The sequence below is a fragment of the Neofelis nebulosa genome, chromosome 7 (genome assembly GCF_028018385.1).
Source record: "Neofelis nebulosa isolate mNeoNeb1 chromosome 7, mNeoNeb1.pri, whole genome shotgun sequence".
Taxonomy (NCBI): Eukaryota; Metazoa; Chordata; class Mammalia; order Carnivora; family Felidae; genus Neofelis; species Neofelis nebulosa.
The window spans coordinates 126,413,832-126,437,086 of NC_080788.1; the positions used below are offsets into that span (position 1 = coordinate 126,413,832).

Genomic DNA, 23,255 nt, shown 5'->3' on the forward strand with positions numbered 1-23,255 from the left:
AGGTATGGAGAGATATAATAAATGACCTCCTTGATCATACATTCTAGCAGGGGGGAATAGCCAAAAATATTAGTAAGTAACACACATAGTATGTCAGATGGTGATGAGTATAATGCAGAAAAATAAAGGGAGGGACAGGGAGAAGGAAGGCTGGGGGTTGCATTTTAAGTGGTGAGAGAAGGCCTCACTGACAAAGTGACATTTGAGTAAAGACCTGAAGGAGCCCCCAAAACTAAGCCAGGCTGATATCTGGGGCTGGGGGGGAGAAAATTCTGAATAAATGGAAAGACCCAGAGTCAGGGGGGGACATGGGAGGAACTTGCATAGTATGTTTGTAAGTGACAAGCAGAAAAATGTGCCTGAAGCAGAGAGGGTTGCAGGAAATGAGATCAGAGGAGTTATGGGGGACAGAGCACGTTGTACCTTGTAGGTCATTATAAGGCACTAAAAATATGTAAATATAAATATATACCTTAAATAAGTATAAAATAATATAAAGGCATACAAATACATACATGTATATTTTTTTTCTGAATGAGATAAATAGCTATTAAGGATGTTGAGCTCCACCCCCAAAATTGCATAAACTGATTTACATTTTCCTAGGAGCACCCAGGCTACTATATTTGTTAATCAACAAATCAACTAATTTGTTAATTGAGAAATGACCATGGCTCCAACTGGCTTAATACCAGGGAAGGTGGTGAGAAATGGTTGAGTCCTGGATTTATGATGAAGGTAAAGTCAACAGGATTTCCTCACAGAGTGTGTGGAGTCTGAGTGAAAGAAAGGAGTCGGTAATGTCTTAGCCTGGATTCTCCAGAAAGCAGAGCCTGTGGAGAATTATTACTGGGGAGTGTGATTCCAAGGAGCAGAAGGGTGAGTTGGTGACATGAAGAAAGGAGGCAAGGAGAGTTTGCTGCTACTAGAGGCAAGTTGTTGTTGATCGCATATGGCCACCTGAGAATGCTATGCATCTCAGACCCTTGCTCTAGGAGGGAGGAAAGGGAAACTTTTATCCATGAGTTCTTATCCCCCTGCCCCACCTTGTAGATTGGGGTGTTATCTCCACCAGCCTTCCAGGTTTCTTGTGCATGGATAATGATGGAGTCCTAGATGTTTACAGAAATGCCCCAGGGTGGAAGATGAGGGGAACAGAGGCAGGGCTGAGGTACAGCTCTGTCAGGTTGCACCTGGATGAAGCTAGTCAGCACTCACATAGATCTGGCGGCTGTGGCGTGACTAGAATAGGACAGGTAGGACTGAGAGGATCTCAAGTGATGTATTAAGAGGTCTTTAATGCAATTCGCCCTATGAACCACTCAGATCTTGCCAAGCTTGCTTCCTTCCTTTCTTTCTTTCTTTTTCTTTCTTTTTTTTTTTTTTTTTGCGTTTATTTATTATTGAGAGACAGAGAAAGAGTATTAGCAGGGGAGGGGCAGAGAGAGAGGGGGACACAGAATCTGAAGCAGGCTTCAAGCTCTGAGCTGTTAGCACAGAGCCCGACACGGGGCTCAAACTCACAAACTGAGAGATCATGACCTGAGCCGAAGTCAGACACCCAACCAACTGGGCCACCCAGGAGGCCCTCTTTTTTTTTTTTTTTTAAGTTTATTCATTTATTTTGAGAGACAGAGACAGTGTGAGTCGAGAAGGAGTAGAGAGAAAGGGAGAGAGGATCCTAAGCAGGCTCCACACTGTCAGCACAGAGCCATATGCATCGTTCAAACTCATGAACCATGAAATCATGACCTGAGCCGAAACCAACCAACCAATCGACTGAGCCACCCAGGCTCCCCTTCCCAAGCTTTTAATTATGTCTGGCTCTCATACCAAAATATGGGACCTTCTGTTTTGTAAAAATAAAATGACCTTATGTCTTTTCTGAGATAGAGGGGGATACAAGTCCAATCTGCCACAGAGCTCCCTTCAAAATGCAATCTTTGCAAAGACATGATGCGGGAGGGCTCGTGAAATAAGCAAAAGTCTCCTCTATTGTGGCTGATCCCAAGGTTGTAATTAATAGTCATATCTCTCCTCAACTCTGATTTTAGATTTCTCTCAGCACTGCCCAGACTTTGGCCTGTGGTTGCCTAGGAGAAGGACCCAGACTTTCAACTCCAAGGGTTTTAAACCCTTAGCTATATTTGCCCTATTTCACCATTATCACTGGTCACAGAAGAACCAAGACATGTCCCAGATAAATCCCTGGGTTCTAGACATACTCCTCACTGCTGCTGATGTAAAGCAGCAACCATAGCTTCTCATGGTTGTTTTATTCCTATCAGGAGAGAAACTCCTACGTTTGCCCATTCATCTACTGGTATCATGAACCCAAATAACCAGGTGATCATTATAGCATCAGGCCCTTACTTGGAGGGAGTAGTCTTTACACCCAAAAACTAGTACCTCTGGCAGGAACAGAGACAGGCAGTTCAAATTCTGAATGTAGGTCACTGTGATGATGAGAAGGGTCAATCCTACCAACACCTCTAGGTCCTCATACCCATGTATTCTAGCTACATGGGTACTGGGATATATTGGCTATTGGTTCAGCATGTACACTTCACTGAGGTGGATCCCCAACCGTCCAGGCTTTGTCCCAAGTTGGAACCTTAGCTGATCCTTTAATGGGTCATTTCACTATTCTGCTAGGCAATCTGCTTCTGCATGATTAAAGACATAGTCAGACTAGTGGATATGATGGTCATGTGCCCTTTACTGTACCTTCTCTCCCATGAAATGGGTCTCTTGGTTGAGTGTTGTGCTGTTGTAGTGTTGTGCAACAAGTTGGTTCTTGCAGAACTCTGTAGGACCTCATACTGGTAGATCAGGCAAGCTATAATCCTTCGAATAGTGACCCTAGTGGAGGCAGTGAGGTCAGGGAAGGCAGACTCGAAGCCAAAGTCACAATTCTTTTTAAAATGAATTACTACTTTTGACGAGTAGAAAGGGTCCAGTGTAATCAAACTACCACCAATTGGCTAGCTGTTCTTTTGGAGGAAATTTGCCTTATCAAGGGTGCAGTGTAGGGTTCTACTACTGGTAGTTTTGGTTATTCAAAGAGGCAGTATCTTTACTAGATTTGATGAAAACGAACCTATGCTTGGCTTCCATCCCTGCCACCATGGCCATTTCATTCACGCCCACTGTACCAGCACTGTAGATGACATCCATAGAATGAGTCATCCTACCCACCTGGTTGTTGAAAGTCACCTCTGAAGGGACACCGAAAAAATTTCCTTCGAGGGATCCAGCCTCCCTTTCAATCAGTGGATTTCTGGTTTCAGAGATATTAAGGTTTTTCTTTTAAAAATGTGCATCATAGGGGTGCCTGGGTGGCTCAGTCGGTTAACCGTCCGACTTCAGCTCAGGTCACGATCTCACGGTCCATGAGTTCGAGCCCCGCGTCGGGCTCTGGGCTGATGGCTCAGAGCCTGGAGCCTGCTTCCAATTCTGTGTCTCCCTCTCTCTCTGCCCCTCCCCCATTCATGCTCTGTCTGTCTCTCTCTGTCTCAAAAATAAATAAACGTTAAAAATAAATAAATAAATAAATAAATACAAAAATGTGCATCATAAATTGAAGAAATTGTTACTTTTGATGTAGTGCAAACACAGAACTAGAGTGAAGAATTTGCCATAACATTAATTTTTAGATTTAGGTTAATGCCTTGATGCCAGAAAAATAAACTCTGAGCTATAATTACAAAAGCATCTAGTTCTTTAGAGCATTTGGATTACTGAAAATTGCCATAATGGTTATCTCTTATGAATTATTAATCTGTTATTCTATTACATAATTACTGCTTGAGCTATAATATGAATTAAATGGGTTTTGTGCACTGCCTTAAAAATCTGTTGCCATTGTTATTTTTTTGTTTGTTTAATTACATACTGTGTCAACTCTGTGTCCAGCCTCATGCTATGTGTTTTCACATATGGTATCTCACTTGGGACTCACAACAGCTCTGTTTGACTCCACTTTAGATGAGGAATCTGAGACCCAGAAATGTGGTCTCTCTTATCTTTTATCTCACAGCCAGTAAATGAAAGAGCATTCAAACTCAGGTCCTCTAGCTTCAAATCCAAGGCTCTCTCTCTATAGTAGCTATCTTCCTAAATCTGGTCTCTTCCTTTCCCTTGTGTTTCTTCCCTTCCCTCCCCTTCCCCAATTGACATGAAATTCATATAATGTGCCATTCAGTGGTATTTAGTACATGCACAGTGTTGTACAACCATCACCTCTAGTTCCAAACTAATTTCATCATCTCTAAAGGAGATCCCTACTGATTAACCAGTCACTCCCCATTCTGCCTCTCCTCATACCCCCTGGCAACCACTAATCTGATTTCTGTCTCCATGGATTTACCTATTCTGGACATTTTATATAAATGCAATCATACAACATGTGAACTTTGTGCCTGGCTTCTTTAACTTAGCATAATGTTTTTACGTTTCAACCACACTGCAGGGAAAGAGTGTGGGCCATCAGACAAGTGGCCTGATAGGAAAACAGGTGTAAACAGGCCAAGCTTTATGTAATTTCAGGACTTTTCAGCCAGGTTCATTTCTAACACCCTAGTGTAGAGAGCAGTCCTACTCCATGTCTCAATGCCTTACACCTTAGAGATGATCATTAGAGTGCCAAAAATGTTCATAGTTATTCTCGAAGGCTTAGAGCTACAAAACTACTTTCCCACATCAAAAGGTTTTGAGAGTACCTGTTTGGTGAAGGAAAGTGTTTCTAACCAGCGGGCTGAGCAACACCATGTGCTTATGCCTTCTGGATCCCATGGAATCTTAGTCAACACTTCTAGAAAGAGGTGACTTAATAGCAATGCATGAGCCATTATCTGTAACTTATACCCTTTTGAGAGCCAATACTTATGCAGAGGGTTTTTCTGTGTTATAGGCAAGGAACTTAAACAATGTCCCATTTGTAATGGTATTTATTATAATAATATTGGGGGTGCCTGGGTGGCTCAGTGGGTTAAGTATCTGACTCTTGATTTTGACTCAGGTCCTGATCTCACAATTTGTGAGATTGAGCCCTGTCAGTGCAGAGCCTGCTTGGGATTCTCTCTCTCCCACTCCCCGCCCCCCCCCCCCCCGCCTCAAAATAAATAAACACTAAAAAAGAATAATATTGGCTTTTCTATCTTATATCTCCATTTAAAAATTTAACCAATAGGGGTGCCTGGGTGGCTCAGTTGGTTAAGCGTACACCTTTGGCTCTGGTGGTGATCTTGCAGTTTGTGGGTTACGGCCCCACTTCAGCTCTCTGCTATCAGTGTGGAGCCTGCTTCAGATCCCTGTCCCTCTCTCTCTGCCCCTCCCCCCCCTCACTCTCTTTCTCTCAAAAATAAATAAACATTAAAAAAATGTAACCAATATGCCAATAAAGGAAATTTGCTAAGAATAAAAAAAGGTTAAATGAAAGAAGTAGATTATTATTTCCCTTAGGTTTACTGGAGCTTACTTCTCAGCTGTTTCTTCCCTCCCCACTCTGGAACTTGGAGACAGAAGACGTGTAGTCAAATCCTAGCTCTCCACCAACTCACTGTGTGGAAGAATCTATTTGTTCAACTCACAGGATGAACAAACTAGTAAGATCTGTTATGCCCACATCATGGAGTAGTCATGAGGATCATGTGAGGTAATGCTATGAGTGTGTATGTGAAATACCTAGTAAACCAGAATAAAGCCTGATCGAAGTTAACTGTTATCACTAATGCAGTAGTGGGCTTGAGAGCCTGTAAGAGCTGGTCTGATTTAACCCTCAGCGTGGGTATTATATTGATTTGGAGAGGGCATGCTTCCACACAGGGACCATTCAGCAGCTGTTGGGCTTGAGGATCGTGTGGCTTTATTAAGACCAAACACTTGTCCACTGTGCAAAAAGCACATTTTAAATATTTATAAGATTGCTTATTTTCTTCCAGAGATATTTGTCCCTGGGGAGTTACTGTTAGGGTAAAGGGTAAAGTGACTGAAATTCTAACAATGGATGGGGCTTCTCTGTCCTCTTAGGGCCCATAAATCTGTAAGGATCTAACTGTTCTATGGCAGAATTTGGCTGACAAGCCTATTAGGGTTTCCAGACTCTCCAGATGCCCCTATTTAATGCTTGGCTGGCCTTCTTATGTAGCATAACCAAGTTGCCGTTTCACAACCATCCCGAATCCCTGGAATCTAAAACAACAAAGCCAGAAGCTCTGAAATGTGTGCTATGAAGCATGAAACACTCTATTAAGGTTCTGTCTGCTTCAGTTCTGTGTGACAATAGAGGTTTTAATGTACTTATGAAGAACTCCTTTTACTCATAAGAAACTTACTTTATAGAAAGTATGTATCTCAGGATCAAAAAACTCAGTGGCTTGGAGGGGCTACTCTTTCTTTTCACATTATATCCAGTATCTTCATTTTCAATAGCAAGAGGGAGGGGAAATCTCTTGAATGAGAGAAGTCATCATGAAGAGTACAGGATGGAAGTTTCCCACTGAATAAGGAAATTACTGATGAACATTTTAGCAAGGTACTTTTCATCCTTCTGTGTTCTTATCTTTGTATCTGTTAAATGAAACCATAGGATGGTTCTGTCCTACTTCGGAGAACCGTTGTGAAGACCAGGGAAGTAATTGTTCAAGTGTACAAGGTGATCTTTTTTATTCAGGGAGCTTTCTCATTCAGCAGAAAAAGAATATGCGAGAGGGGGTGATGCTTTATCAGATATTTTGAGAAACACAGATTTATCATGCAGGGATTTTTAAAAGAATGAGACTAAAAACAAACAAAACAACAAAATAAAGCAATTTAAAAGCATCTACACCCATCCTTTCCCCTCTACTCTTCTAACAATGCAAGCAGACTATCCTCCACCTGCATCCATGCTCCCTGCTCTCCTCACCCTAATTTGACTTTTCCCCTCTCCTCTCCCATATTCTTCCCACCGTTATCTAAACACACTCCAGTCTCTTTCTACTAAAACAAAATCCCGCCATAGTTCTCACATCTCAGTCCACCCGCCACTGCTGCTTCCCTAGCTGCCTCCTTCCCTTTGGCAGCTGAACATTCATAAAGACTTTCCTCAAGTTGTTCTTTTGACGTTTTTACTTCCATTCATTCTTTAACTTACTGCAATCTGGCTTCTGCTCCCATTACTCAATTGAAAAGGCTCTTGCCAAAGTCACTAACAACCTTTGCTGCAAAATCCAGTGGACATTTTTAGATCCTTTTCTGGATTGAACCAATGGTAGCTTTTGTAGTGATGATCACTTCCCTTTGTTTCCCCACATCACACTCTGACTGCCTGGTGCCATAAAGTGCATCTCTGATCAGCACATAAGGGAGGGCTACTGTTGCACAAGGGGGGCAGATACTGAGATATGAGCCAATTAGGAGTGCTAGCTGCACTCCTTCCCTCTTAACAGCAAGTGAGTTCTTTTTTAATATATATATGTGTATATGTATATATATATATATATTTTTTTTAATTTGAGTATAGTTCTTGAATTAAGTAAAGTTGTAGGCTACAAAGTTAATATCCAGAAATTGGTAGCATTTCTATGTACTAATAATGAAGTAGCAGAAAGAGAAATTAAGAAAACAATTCCATTTACAATTATGCTAAAAAGAATAAAATACCTAGAAATAAACTTAGCCAAGGAGGTAAAGGACCTGAACTCTGAAAACTGTAAAACATTGATGAAAGAAATTGAAGATGACACAAACAAAAGGATAGATATTCCATGTTCATAGATCGAAAGAATCAACATTGTTAAAATGTCCATACTACCCAAAGCAACCTACAGATTCAATGGAAGTGTGTCTTGAATAGAGTGCTCACCTCCATGCTTGTTGCAACCCTTGTGATGTGATCAACTTCCTCATACACATTTGGAAAACAGAGCATCCAGGATTTCAGTGGATCTGTCTTCCTGCGGGAAATTTAGACGACAGGTTATGGGGATGAACTACAGCCCTGTTGCTGCAGTTGATGTCAGGACCACAATTGGTGCTTCCGTTTCTCTCCACTGCCCATTCTAAATTCGCCTCATACTCAGCTTTAACCTCTGCTGGCCTTGATGACTTATCTGCTGGTATAATCCAAGCTCTTATTCCTGAGGGGTCTGAACCCATGGTAACTATACTCCTTTCAGGCAGGAGTTGCTGGAATTGTTCATTTTAGTTATAATTGAGCAAGTGCTAAGGCATGTTCAAGTGGATTAAATGAATTCCACATATATACATATATTCCTCCCTACCGTCATTGGGTCACAGCAGACTTACCTCTTTGCACTGATCAGGATGTTACTCCTACCAAGATATTAACTCCTCCTTTAGTCTACTGATCCCTGCACATAAAAAGTCCAAAACTCCCAGGTGACAATCATAGCTTATAGTTCCTGCAGAGCCTAGAATTATGGGGATTGGAAACACAAAATTCCTAAGTGGGTCATTGGGTATAAAGGCAACTGAGGCCACTCCTGCTTTTGCCCCTTGATTTCAAGACCCACACATTCTTCCTAATGGGACACAACATCCAAATAGAAATTTGTGATTTGCTATGATGATACCACACCATGGCAGAGTATTGCCAACAAGTTATGCCTTTGGCAGGCTATTCCATTGCTTTGTAAAACCAATTACTTCTGGGTTATGTGGTACTTGATATGACCAGTGGATCCCATGACCACGCGCTTACCTCCCTATCTCTTTTTCTGTGAAATAGGTCTCATGGTCAGATGCTGTGTTGTACGAGATTGTGTACCTGGATCAGATACTTTAAAATCTTCCAGATAGTGGTGCTTGGCTGAGGCTGTAGAGGCAGGAAAGGTGAACAGTTACCAAGAATACGTGTAACTACTATGACATACCACTGTTCCTTCCAGGAAGAAAGGCCTCACTGTGATCAATTTGTGACAGTGTTGTATCCTCAAGAAATAGTGCCACATTGAGCTCGCTTGCTAACTGGTTGGACTTTCAATGGTGGAAAGAAACCAGCCTTGCTTATTGGGGGCCCATGCTATTAACATGTGGTCTCCACTCTGTTAATGTGCCAGTGGTGCTAGTTCTGGGGTGGCCAGTGACAAAGACTAGCTATTCTTAACTGATCAAGTCATTTTGCCTTAGTTACTCAATTGTTATTCTCTGGTGACTGCTTACTGGTGGTCATTAATATCTGATACAAAGATCTTCACATTTTATGCCCACACCCATATATTCATACTCATGCATCTGGCCCAGACATTTTTTCTTACAATCTTCTAGCTTTTCTCTTCCCAGGTTCTGACCAGCTGGCCAATCCTTTTGCTCTTGAGTCCATATATATTCTTACTGTTGGCTATTTTCCATGAAATCTACCCATTGGGAAGATTTTCCCTTGCTGCTGTCTTTCAAGGCCCCCTCCATGTGCAGCTCATGTCCATTTTGGGTGGATATACTTAACCAACATCTATATACCAAACCAAATGATCCACTAACCAAGCTCTGGCTTTTGTGTTCTAACTTTAGCTGTTCATATGGGACAATTCATACAGCCATAGCCATGAGCCAAGGAAGGGACAGTGATGTAATTTTGTAGTTGACTTGGAGGGCTAGGATATCAGTTCATACAGTTTACTCATGCTTTGTAGTCCTTAGGTTCCCTCCAAGGCAGCTACTGTTAGTAGTTTCTTGAAGATCCATCTAGACACAAATTACATAGTTTTAATACATGTTTCAACTGATTTTAATGCAGCTGGTCCATCAAGCTTGGGGAGCCTTTGATCTTGTCCAACCCCCCACCCCCATCTTTCTTGAAATTCTTTCTTCCCTTGACATCCTTTATGCTGGTTGCCCACCATTTCTGATAGTCTTAACTCTTCTTGGTTCATGCCACTTACTTCTTCTAACTCCTAAACATGGGAATTCCCTAAGGTGTTCCCTTTGGTCTTTTTTCTGTCTATATTTTCTTCCTTGACAATCCCTCTCAGACCTATGAGTTACTTAGAAAATATACACATATCTCAATCTCTTGTTCCAACATTTCAAGCTAGTCACAAACCAATATTCTTCTACTATTTACACATTTCTATCTGGCTGTCTGGAAGGGCCTCAAATTCAACGTCAAATTCATTTTCTTATCAAAAAAACTGCTCATCCTTCTCTCTTTCCTATTGTCATATCACCCTTGACTCCCTCTCTGCCTGTCTATTGTTATTATACCTCTGAGGTGTTCGACACTTTCATTCTCTGTACTTAAGTTGTATTTATGTTACAGGATTTTGCACACTAGTTTCACTCCTTTGCCCACTGCTCACAGGCCTGTTGAGGGCACTGCATCTTATTGATTTCTGTGTTCTCAGCACCTCACTCACTGCCTGGAGCATAGTAAGTGTTCTATACGCATGCTAAATCGAAGAATACATGGTAAAGCTCAAACTTAATGCAATAGCTTGGATCTTCCATTTTCTACTTTACCAGTCTCTTAAATGTAGATACCCATCTACCCCTTCAACCAGACTGAACTATTCATTGCTCTTCCTGCATGAGACATATACTTTACCTTTATATTCCTTTGAGTATGTTTTTCCTCATGCTTAAAATGCCCATCTGTCCCCTACCTGCCCATCAAAATCCTACAAATCCACCAAGCTCATATACCTCCTTCTTCATAAAAGCTTCCCAAGTCTCTAAAGTTCTGGTTCCCACAGCACTTGGATTCAGAGAACACACCTATCATACAGAACTGATTGGAGTCATCCTTCTCCTAGACTAAATTTATAAAAGCAAAGGATTTTAGATGTGGAGAGGACTTTTGAGGTTATCTAACACAACCTTGTATTTTACAGCTAAGAGAACAGAGGCCCAAAGAGAATAAATGTCTCACTCAGAAGTAAATGTCAGCCAGTGACTGGCAGAGCCAGTCACTCTTCTGAATCCCCTGGAGCTATGCTGCCTATGTAATTTTTCTATCTTCTCTTCTAGAATATTAGTGCCCAAAGTCAAAGACTGAGTTCTGTTCAGCTTTGCCTCACTTATAATTACTAAACTAGTGCTTTGCATACAGGAGGTTCACAAAATTATCCTGGATTAAAATGAATGCTTAATGTGCTAGTTAACAGATACTTTTAGCCAACAGCCATCCTATCCTGGGTTTCCCAGTAAACAGTCTGAGCCGGAGGTTACTTGCTGATGTGAGAATGAGGAAAAGGAGAAACAGGCAGAACCATGCTTTAGGGCAGTTCATAGGAAGGAGTTTGCAATACTCCCTCCACTTCCTGTTTCCCACGGATCAGAATTGCCCTCCCCACCCCATTCCCACCCACACTTTCAGTTTTGACCTTTGGCCCTTCAGTGGCTCTTTGGAAAGCTGGATTCCATGCCCTATTGAAAGGCTGCTGATTTGAGTCAGACTAGAAGATGTACATGAGATGAGTCCAACAAAGTATCCTAAACCCCAGCCCATTACAACTGCTATTTTGGTAGTTTTTGAAGCACTTTGATACTACACAACACAAAATTGATGGCAGTTTTCTTTAAACATGATGTGGTTTTGGAGTGGTAGTAGGGGTCCGGAGCTGACGGCCAAGAAAGAATTCTTGAGACATCTTTGGTACAAAAAAGTGATTTTTTTTTTTTTTTTTAAAGCACAGGGACAGGACCTGTGGGCAGAAAGACCTGCCCCTGGATTATGAGGGTGATATTATATACTTGGGAGTTGGGGGAGGTAAAGAAAAGGCGAAGTTTCCAAAAGGACTTTCATATGCTAAAGAAGACTCACAGGATGTGGGAAGTCTAGCTATTGTCAAGCTAAGGCTGTTTTTTCCCCCTCTAGTAAGGCATTAACATTAAGACAGTAGGGAGTTCCTGGAGAGATATTATATTCAGCCTGCCTCAAGTATTTGTCAATGGGCTGCAGGTTACAAAGAAATTTAATTTTATTTGCTATTTTCTTCCTGCTTTTGCTCCCCACATCACTATGAAGGGGAGGGTAATGTTGGGGCTCCAGGAAACAGAGTCTGTAGGTTTCTGGAGATTAGGTTATTGATCAGATTTTTTTTTTTTTTTTGTAATTTACTAAGACATTGGTAAAGTGATGGAGACTCATACCCTGCAGAACCGTGATCTCTATCAGTTATTTTTCTCTTTCCTTTATTCTTGGGCAGCCAGGAGTGCCTAAGGAATATCACACATATCCCACCTGGGGATGATGGGGGGAGGAGGTTTGCAAGGTGTCAGCTTGCCTTATGCTCCCTCATCAGACAGAGGCCTGAAACAGAAATAACTTTTAAATGTTCTATACAAGTAAACAGTGATGTTCATGAATAAGAAGACTTACAGATTGAACAAGTCCTGATTTTTCTCTTAATCGTAATTAAGAATTGGCAAATGCATACATAGCTCATAAAAACTAGCTTGCTGTGAGCAAGCTCTATGCTTCCAATGCTCACGTGAACTCCGTGCTCATAGGGATGAAGAACCAGCTGGTGGTTTTGCGAGTGGCTGGTTCCCTGCAGAAGAGCAAAGAAGTGATGAAGGCCATGCAGAGCCTTGTGAAGATCCCAGAAATCCAGGCCACCATGAGGGAGCTATCCAAAGAGATGATGAAGGCTGGCATCATAGAAGAAATGTTAGAAGATACTTTTGAAAGCATGGATGATCAGGAAGAATTGGAAGAAGCAGCAGAAATGGAAATTGACAAAATTCTGTTTGAAATCACAGCAGGTGCCTTGGGCAAAGCACCTAGTAAAGTGACCGATGCCTTTCCGGAGCCCAGACCTTCAGGAGCGATGGCTGCATCAGAAGATGAGAAGGAAGAAGAGGCCCTGGAGGCCATGCAGTCCCATCTTGCCACACTCCGCAGCTAGTGGCTGCTCAGCTAGGCCCTCGGGTTCTTTCGTGGCCCACCTACTGGGAGTGGGCACACTCCTCTGAAGCAGTCATCATGTTATGTATCTCTTGCACTACACCTCTGAATCAGGCACTTTTATTCTGAGAAGGTTCTCTGCTAATATCGCTTCACTTGGCAGAGGTTTTGGGATCTCAACAGGATTGGTCTTGAGAGGTGGGGTTATAAAAGCATCATTTTCAGGTGTATACATAGAAGTATCTTTTGGGGGCAAGGGCAAAGGAATCTGTCTTCTCCTGAAGCACTTCTGAGGATAGAGTTGATGGCCTGAATGTTGAGGACTCTCCATGTTTTTTATCTCTAAAACACTATATAAAATGGATTTTAATAAATTTCTGCTTTAACAAAAAAAATTTTTGACATAATACTGGTGAATCAAGTTGATGTATCTAGTTGTGGCATATCATTAAGGGGAGATTTAAATTCCCAATCTTTAACTTTAAAGGTTAATGCTTATTTTGCTTGTTAATGACTTTATAGTATACATGCTGATCATTTTTTGAAATATGTTAATGGAACCAATTCAAGTACCATGGGTATAAAGCTGTGGTTTGAGCCTCAAATGTCTGAGCATTGGCCCAGACTAATATAGTCTGGGTCGTGTGCTCATTAGGGTTCTTTGATTTAGTCAGTCTGGGATGGTGTCAGTTTATAGACCCAGGGATGGGACGGCCCATGAGTGCAGACATCTCCTGATAAGATGAGTATACAAATGGTTATTTCTATTGGTAGTACTGCTTGATTGTCAACTTTTAGCAGTCTCAATTCTCCGGGTTTTAATTATTGAGTGGGGGTTATGTAGGAGTCAAAATTTAGATCTTTATAATCTGTGTACTCATAACTTCAGTATCATTGATGCCCTATAGTTTTTATGGTTAGAGAGGGATTGTTGATTCTCATAGATGTTATGATTCAAAATTAAAAGACCTACAAACTCCTCTTCCTATTAAATTACTCAATATAGTGCAAAAGGGTTCATCTTTTTAACCTGTCACTCTGTCCTCATATGTAACTCATAATTTCAATGAAAGTTGCTCACCAGTGCACATGACAAAAAAGACTTAAGAGGAGAGAATTTTGTTTTTCAAACAAGTGGTTTTACCTACTTACAAAAAAGACTTGAGAACTTGGACACCCTCCAAGAGCCTCTGAATATTTTTCTTCAACAGAAATTCCAGCCCAGACGTTCAATAACCTAGGTTTGTTTTCAAAGAGGGAATAAAGAAACAAATTTCATAAAGACGGGCCAAAATTTGAAAGCAATTAATGGTGACAGTTCCAAGTGATGAGGGAGCATGAGGCAAAGCACAAGCTAGCACACAGCACCTCCCCCCGCCACCCCCACGTGGGATATGTGTGCTATTCTTCGGACACTCCTGGCTGCCCAAGAACAGGGGAAAGGAAAGAAAGCAAAATGGTTGACTGATAGAGATCACAGTCATGCAGGACAGGAGTCTCCTTCAGTTCATGGATAACTTAGTAAACTTCAAGAAAAAGGCAATCTTATCCATACCCTAATTTCCAGAAGCCTATAGACTCCAGGGCGTTCCCTGGAGCCCTAATATTACCCTCATCAAGATGTAAGAGGGTTTAAGTGCTTGCCATGGTGATGTAGGAAACAAAGGCAAATGAAAAATTAAATTCCTTTACTGCCTACAGCCCATTGACAAGTCCTTGGAACAGGCAGAGTGATCTCCCTCTAGGAGCTCAGCTGCCTGGATAAGACAAAAGGGAATCTGGGCTTAACATTATCCTTCTCTCCCTGGGATCCTGTGAGTATCCTTAAACACATAAAAATTCCTTTGTAAACCTCCTTTATCTTTAACCCCCAAGTGTATGTTGGCAATTACGCTCCAAGCATATGGCCCCTGACATACATCTGAAGGGTCTCATGACTGAGGTTTTACTAAATAGTAATAAATGATATTTTCCCTAACAACAGCTAGCCCCTCAAGGTCCTGGAAACCTTGTTTCCAAAATTCCTTAGAGACTTACACTGTCCCTAAGTCCCTCCCAACCTGAAGGTATATAATCAGTCACCTGTCACAGCCCCAGTGAAGCTCTTTCTGCCCACAGGTCCTGTCCCCATGCTTTAATAAAATCACCTTTCTGCACCAAAGACTCCTTCAAGAATTCCTTCTTGGCCATCAGCTCCAAACCCCACCATTACCCCAAAACCCCATCACAAGGACTTTACTTCATTTTATCAGTAACACCACTGCTCTTTCCATATTTTATTGTCAAACATTGGAGAAGAGGAGGAAAAAGGAACCTGGCAATTGAAGAGAAAATTCAACAGAAAGGAGTATTCAAAAGCCGTGTTCAGAGTAGAGGAAGAATAAGGAAAGAATCAGCCACTGCCAGAGGACACTGGAAAATTAGCAAATAACAACAGATGACAAACAGGAGCATAAAAAAGTTCTATTCATGGACTTCAAACTTTGAAAGGTGTATTATAGACCAAGATCAGCTGACATATAGGTAGAGAAGTTGTTTTAAATGAATTTTTACCAACAAACCTGAAAAGATTACATCCCTAGGTGCCAAAGTGAATTGGTCATAAATCTCTGAGGGCACTATGTAGAATTTCTGGGTAATCTTGGAAAATAAGCATTGAGCCAGAAAAATAAAATCACTTTGTCCTGGTTTCCTATAAAAAAGGGGGAAAAGATAGTTCTTATTTGCTGGGTCATTTAACTGTTCTGAGCCTCTGGTGCTTCTGTAAATTGATGACTATTTTCTAACACTATCATCCATCAGAATTGTTTTGAGAGTTAAATAAGATATGCAAGTTAATCACAAATTCTAAATCAATATAAAAATATTACCAATTATTTAAATGCTTTTCTTCTTTGCATGTTCATTACACATGCCTCTGTTATAGAGTTTAACATGTTGCATGATGGAGAAGTTTATGTCCAGTGTCCTGATTACAGTGTGAGATACTCAAGAAAAGGGACTATGACTTATTTTTTCAGATGAGCCCACAACCCAAAACACTGATTAGCATTTTTAGTGGGGGTTTAGTAAATATTTGTTGAATGAGGCAAGATAAAAAAATAATCCCAGGAAGCCATGCTACAAATCAAAATGCACACAGGATGATATTTAACTGAGATAAATATAAACCCTACATTTAGGTCTAAATAATAACTTGCACAGTTATAGGGGTAATTATATAAATAAACTAGTAAAGTCCTAGCCCAGAGTTCACAGTAAAAACTTCCGGGAACCCTAGTCAACCATAAAGAGACAGATGAAATTTTCAATAATATTAATTATTAATTTTGTCAATAGTACTTGGCATCCAAATCAAGAGAAATGATAATCTCATGCATTCAGCACAAGTTGAATCACATTTTATTTTTATTTTCTTTCAATCACATTTTAAAACAGAATTGACAAACTAGACTAACTTCACATACCTGCCATTTAAGAGAGTATATTACAGAGTTGAAAGAGCCCAAGTAGGGTCCAAGGGAAGAGAGAAATAAAAGATAGACTTGAGCTGTCTTCAGATATTTAAAAGCTATCCAAGGGTGCTGGGTGGCTCAGTTGGCTAAGCATCTGACTTCAGCTCAGGTCATGATCTCACTGTTCATGGGTTTGAGCCCTGTGTCGGGTTCTGTGCTGACAGCTCAGAGCCTGGAGTCTACTTCAGATTCTGTGTCTCCCTCTCTCTTTCTGTTCTCCTCTTCTCTCAAAAATAAATTAAGATTAAAAACAAAAATAATAATAATAAAATCTATCCAGTGTTGCCCTTGTAGGTAAAACTTAGACCCAAAAAAATTGTACTTCCAAATTGGGTTGTCACATGTCAAATTCAGATGCAGTATAAACAGGAATATACTAATGATAACAGCTCTCCAACAATGGAACAGACTCTTCTACAAGATGGAGAGACTGTCAGAGAGACATTCAGGCACAGGCTGAATGCCTATAGTTTAGACATTTCTTGTACTCCTATCTATGTCTAGCATGGCGCTCATCACACAATCCATATTCCCCAAATGTTTTTCACAGATTGATGCCAAAGTAAATAATCATATGTAACTATGAGTATATGTCTACTCTGCCCAGTAGAATTTAGAACTGGGCCAATCATTCAGTCATGATCTCCATATCTAATTCACTGTGTACTCCCATCAATAAAATTTTTGAACATGTACTCCTAATATGCACATTTATTTCTAAATTCCATGCTATACAACTATACTAATCAGCACACATTTTGTACATATATATAAGACACATATAATATATAGGTGAAGGTGTGGGATAAAGAAAAAGAAATATTAATGTATTTTCTTTCTGTACACAATAACTCAGTGTGGCCAACCCACTCTGCAAAGCACTGGTGGACAATTAAGGAGCTCAATTTACCTCTATCTCAAATACTTGCATATTTTGGACCCTTCCTGATGTTAATTACCTACATATTAACCTTAAAGTTTTCCATTTCCCTTTTCTCATGTAGACAAAACTAGTTACATCAGGTTTTTGTTTTGTTTTGTTTTGTTTGCTTCTGTTTTTTGAAGAAAGTTAAGTGATTTTTTTTAGAATATCTGTATATGTTTCTTGTAAGCCTTAAAAAAATAATTTTAAAAATGAGTTTCCTGGTTTTGATCCATGTTTTTGATCCAATTTTTTCTGAATGGTTTTGATCCAGTTTTTCTATCTTGTGTCTCAAAAGCAGGTGTTGTTCCCTTATAAATATAATACATTTTTCAAAATTGCAACTGTCTGGTGTTCTGTTGAGATGAGAAATTCACGTGAATAGCATCAACCAGAATGGAATCACTAATTCTTCCTCCTTTCTGTCAAACTTTCAACCGAATCCCAAAGTCTAAACATAAACCTAGCAGCCTTGTTTGAATTTTTAGATGCTCTCTGCTTTACCAATATTTCCTCCCTTTCCTGGAAGATTTGAACTATTTTAAAATGAATTGTTATGCAATATGATGCCACACAGTCCCATGATTCCTCTTTATTCTTAGAAACTTTCTTCTATGACTTAGTAAGTGACTACAATTTATTTATTGCAAAATTTGTGAATCATGTTGCTCTGTCATGTACCAGCAGAGGCAACAGCAAGAGACAAGCAAGTTTCGTCTGAAAAGTTTACTTCCAGTTACTTACGGGGCTCACAAAACTCCCACATTCAGACCTTGTCCTCATTGGGAAGAAGTGTTGTCATAATCAGGAGAACGTGGGTGTTAAGCAATGGCCCCACTTAGATCCAATCTCTTGCCTAAGGTTTCTTGGGATTCCTGTAGCAACAGAGGAGGAAAACTCTCTTTGGTACTAGTCCCACCTTGGGCCTCCAGGGACTCCTGTTTTCTCAAACCCCAAAGAAATAGAGCCTACAGACTGAGGTGGGTGGGGTGGTAGCAAGGAGGGAAAAAGAAAAAAAGTTTCTTCTTGTCCAGCTTCCACTCACCAAATCTGTTTCTCTCAGAGCCAATACAAGACAAAACACTGGTTTACTGAGTCTCTTACTGCTCTGCTCTTTGGGTGTCCTGACACCAAATCAATCAGCTACTGAACGTCCATTTCTTCCATTGTAAAGAAGACACATTATGAGGGTGGTGCTCCTATTACCTTTTGGTGATTCTGTTTTCTGCACTTAATCTCACTTAATCTTCATGTTAGCCTTATGAGGCAGTTTTTATTGTTCCCATTTTACAGATGAGGAAACTGAGGCTTAGTGAGATTCAGGAACACAGTCAAGGTCATATAGGTACAAAGCAGGGGGCCCTGGGCCTTGAATGAAACTTGTCCTACTCCATAGTACCATGCTCTACACCTCTCTTGGGAATATGAGTAATACCACCTCTTTGGGTAAACTTCCAGTAGTGGCAATCCTGGATAGCAAGGTAGTTCTATTTTTAACATTTTGAGGAAACTCCATACTGTTTTCCACAGTGGCTACACCAGTTTGCATTCCCACTAACAGTGAATGAGTAATCCTGTTCTCCACATCATCACCATCAACTCTTGTTTCTTGTGTTGTTGATTTTAGCCATTCTGACAGGTGTGAGGTGATAGCTCATTGTAGTTTTGATTTGCATTTCCCAGATGGTAAGTGATGATGAACATCTTTTTGTGTATCTTTTGGCCAGCTGTGTGTCTTCTTTGGAGAAATGTCTGTTTATGTCTTCTGCCCATTTTTTAATTGGATTATTTACTAAATTGTACACCTGGAACCAATATAACACTGTATGTTATCTAACTGGAATTAAAATAAAAACTTCTTTAGGAAAGTAATACAGTCTCACAGTTATACCTTACAAAGCACTTTGATCTTTAATGTCCCCATGAGAAAAAATCCATGAGGTAAACAGGACAAAATTAACACCTGCTCCCTATCCCTCTATACCTGTTTACTTTTCTTTATTTTATTTTTTTTCAATATATGAAATTTATTGTCAAAATGGTTTCCATACAACACCCAGTGCTCATCCCAAAAGGTGCCCTCCCTAATACCCATCACACACCCTCCCCTCCCTCCCACCCCCCATCAACCCTCAGTTTGTTCTCAGTTTTTAAGAGTCTCTCATGCTTTGGCTCTCTCCCACTCTAACCTCTTTTTTTTTTTTTTCCTTCCCCTCCCCCATGGGTTTCTGTCAAGTTTCTCAGGATCCACATAAGAGTGAAACCATATGGTATCTGTCTTTCTCTGTATGGCTTATTTCACTTAGCATCACACTCTCCAGTTCCATCCACGTTGCTACAAAGGGCCATATTTCGTTCTTTCTCATTGCCCTATAGTACTCCATTGTGTATATAAACCACAATTTCTTTATCCATTCATCAGTTGTTGGACATTTAGGCTCTTTCCATAGTTTGGCTATTGTTGAGAGTGCTGCTATAAACATTGGGGTACAAGTGCCCCTATGCATCAGTACTCCCGTATCCCTTGGGTAAATTCCTAACAGTGCTATTGCTGGGTCATAGGGTAGGTCTATTTTTAATTTTCTGAGGAACCTCCACACTGTTTTCCATAGTGGCTGCACCAATTTGCATTCCCACCAACAGTGCAAGAGGCTTCCCGTTTCTCCACATCCTCGCCAGCATCTATAGTCTCCTGACTTGTTCATTTTGGCCACTCTGACTGGCATGAGGTGATATCTGAGTGTGGTTTTGATTTGTATTTCCCTGATAAGGAGCAACGTTGAGCATCTTTTCATGTGCCTGTCGGCCATCCGGATGTCTTCTTTAGAGAAGTGTCTATTCATGTTTTCTGCCCATTTCTTCACTGGGTTATTTGTTTTTCGGGTGTGGAGTTTGGTGAGCTCTTTATAGATTTTGGATACTAGCCCTTTGTCCGATATGTCATTTGCAAATATCTTTTCCCATTCCGTTGGTTGCCTTTTAGTTTTGTTGGTTGTTTCCTTTGCTGTACAGAAGCTTTTTATTTTCATAAGGTCCTAGTAATTCATTTTTGCTTTTAATTCCCTTGCCTTTGGAGATGTGTCGAGTAAGAGATTGCTACGGCTGAGGTCAGAGAGGTCTTTTCCTGCTTTCTCCTCTAGGGTTTTGATGGTTTCCTGTCTCACATTCAGGTCCTTTATCCATTTTGAGTTTATTTTTGTGAATGGTGTGAGAAAGTGGTGTAGTTTCAACCTTCTGCATGTTGCTGTCCAGTTCTCCCAGCACCATTTGTTAAAGAGACTCTCTTTTTTCCATTGGATGTTCTTTCCTGCTTTGTCAAAGATGAGTTGGCCATACGTTTGTGGGTCTAGTTCTGGGGTTTCTATTCTATTTCATTGGTCTATGTGTCTGTTTTTGTGCCACCTCTATACCTCTTTAGCCCCCATTTGAAAACAGTAAGGAAAATAAAGTTCAGAAAATGCAAAGGATTTTTCTAAGATCATGCAGATAGTAAACAGAGTTGGGATTGAATGGGCTTTCATCCTGTGATTGCTTCACCATGCTTCTTTGTCACCTAGAGAGAGAGATCCAGCTTTGCCTCTAACTAGCAGTTTAACCCTAAAATGGTCATCTAAATCTACGGTTTTTTCATATGCAAGATAGATGGGAATAACAATGATAATAATCAATACCTACAATAATTACCTCACAGTGTTTGAATGAAATATATACATAGGTGTTTATGGAACAAGTACATAATACACGAACCAAGATAATTTTATTATTAAGACTATTCTGTCGGAGAGCCTGAGTGGCTCAGTTGGTTAAGTGCCCAACTTTGGCTCACGTCATGATCTCATGGTTCGTGAGTTCGAGCCCCATGTCAGGCTCTATGCTGATAGCTTGGAGACTGGAGGCTGTTTCAGATTCTGTGTCTCCCTCTCCCTCCCCTCCTCATACTCTGTCTCTCTGTCTCTCAAAAATAAATAAACATTAAAAAAAAAGACTATCCTGGGTTAGAAACTGGATTGTCCAGCTTCTGGCAAAATTGCTAGACAGGGAAAGTTAGTGTTTAGAAGTATCCATCTCCCCACCTCCCAATTCCCAGGTAGTACATACTCTCTAGCTGCCTTTGGTCGGCCTCTCAGAAAAGAATTTTGCCTGAAAAGACATTCAAAGTTATATAAGCATCAGGAGATCTTCTATATTCACCTAAATTTTTGATGAGGCCGCTGGTCTCCACTGTCCCGTGAGGTGGTATTTACCTACTTGGGAAGCCATCCACAGCTTGTTCCCCTCTGTATGGGACTTAGAAGCAGTTCTGTTGTACTTTATTTTTTTTTCTTTTCTTTTTTTTTTTTTAATTTTTTTTAACGTTTATTTATTTTTGAGACAGAGAGAGACAGAGCATGAACAGGGGAGGGGCAGAGAGAGAGAGAGACACAGAATCTGGAACAGGCTCCAGGCTCTGAGCTGTCAGCACAGAGCCGATGAGGGGCTCGAACTCACGGACCATGAGATCATGACCTGAGCTGAAGTCAGACACTTAACTGACCAAGCCACCCAGGCGCCCCAGTTTTGTTGTACTTTAGAGGAAAATCTTGAAAGCTGGATGAGTTGTCCTTACACCACTATGAACTGTCCCAGTACCCATTTGATATAGTTGATAACAAAGATCAATGAAGTAGTTTGAAAGGAAGAAAGAGAATCTTTGCACTGATCCAGGACATGGGAACAAGAAAGTAGTGCTTTCTTTCTGCAATTTGTGAAACAAAAAGGTAAACTGTTTCTATTCTATTAAGAAATTGTTCCAAAGGAGTGTGTGTGTGTGTGTGTGTGTGGTGATGTGGAAGATAACAAGCAGCATTTGAGAGAACGGGTAATCATTTCATTGCTAGATTTATTCATTCAACATTTTTTGGGTGTTAATACTGCTCTAGGTAATGGACATGGAATGCTGAATAAGACAGATTGCTTGTCCACACTCTCAAGGAGTTTGCATTCCAGATGGACAGCCAACATTGATCAAGCAATTACAAGTTCATTTGGTGTTACAAAGGAGAAAAACAGACTTCCATTATGACTTTATTTGTGAGCACATTGCAATGTCTTGAAGTTCTTACTTACAAAGATCAAGTAGAAGCTACTGCTACATGCTAGAGAATTCCAAATGATTTCCAACAATGAAAAACTTGAAGTTCTTAAATAGTAACTATTCTAAAAAACAAAAAACAAAAAAACAAAAAAACAAAAAACTAGAATGGCTAATCTTGGCTCTCAGTTTCTGTAAGGCCAATATAAAGGAAACAGGAGATACACAACATTATCTTGACCTCACTGACCACTAGATAGCCCAGGAAACAGTGCATACAATATGGTAGAAGGAAGGATCAAAGAATGTATTTTATGAGGATAATGAATTCTGCTGACTTTTTCCCTTCTGGCTTATAATAATTTCAGCCTTTTTTTGTAATCATACCCTGTTGGAAAGCCACATGGCTTGGACTGATTTTTGCCTACTACAGATTTTGGTTTCCAAAAGTACATCTCCATGACTAAGGAAATGAGCAGTCCCAGGTTGGCTGACTCCATTAGGAACACTTAAAATTTGATTGCACAATTGTATGGCCAACTGGGGGCTTAGCATCAACTAGAATTTTCCCATTGGCATCTGACTTTGAAGATATCATATTGCTTGGGGAAGAAAGCGGGAGTAGTTATAATTTTCATGGGACTTATGGAGTTTTAGTATTGGAAGAAGAACTTGGAGACCATCTACTTTGACCCTCTACCCAATGTAAGACTCTCCTGAGCTTGATGCATGATATTCATTCTTTGCATACACATGAGAAAGGGAACCTACTATCTGATTTTTGAGAAATTCTGTTATTCTTTCCTATACTAGAAAAAAATCTACCACCATGGTCTTAGGTGTGTCCACTAGAGCCCCATAAAACAAATCAGAAAGAATCTCACTTCTATTTAATGA

The 23,255-nt window shown here is 40.4% G+C and overlaps 2 protein-coding genes across 6 annotated transcripts in view; both read left to right on the top strand.

Annotated features, from left to right (window-relative positions):
* The window catches only part of TSHR (thyroid stimulating hormone receptor), a 165,815-nt gene that overhangs the window by 11,599 nt on the left and 130,961 nt on the right, over positions 1 to 23,255 (top strand). The gene's annotated exons all lie outside the window — the stretch shown is intronic.
* Positions 12,391 to 12,942, top strand: LOC131517585 (charged multivesicular body protein 3-like). The gene has a single exon (XM_058739913.1). It carries the CDS (start codon positions 12,456 to 12,458, stop codon positions 12,849 to 12,851), a length of 396 nt encoding a protein of 131 aa, XP_058595896.1. The 5' UTR covers positions 12,391 to 12,455; the 3' UTR covers positions 12,852 to 12,942.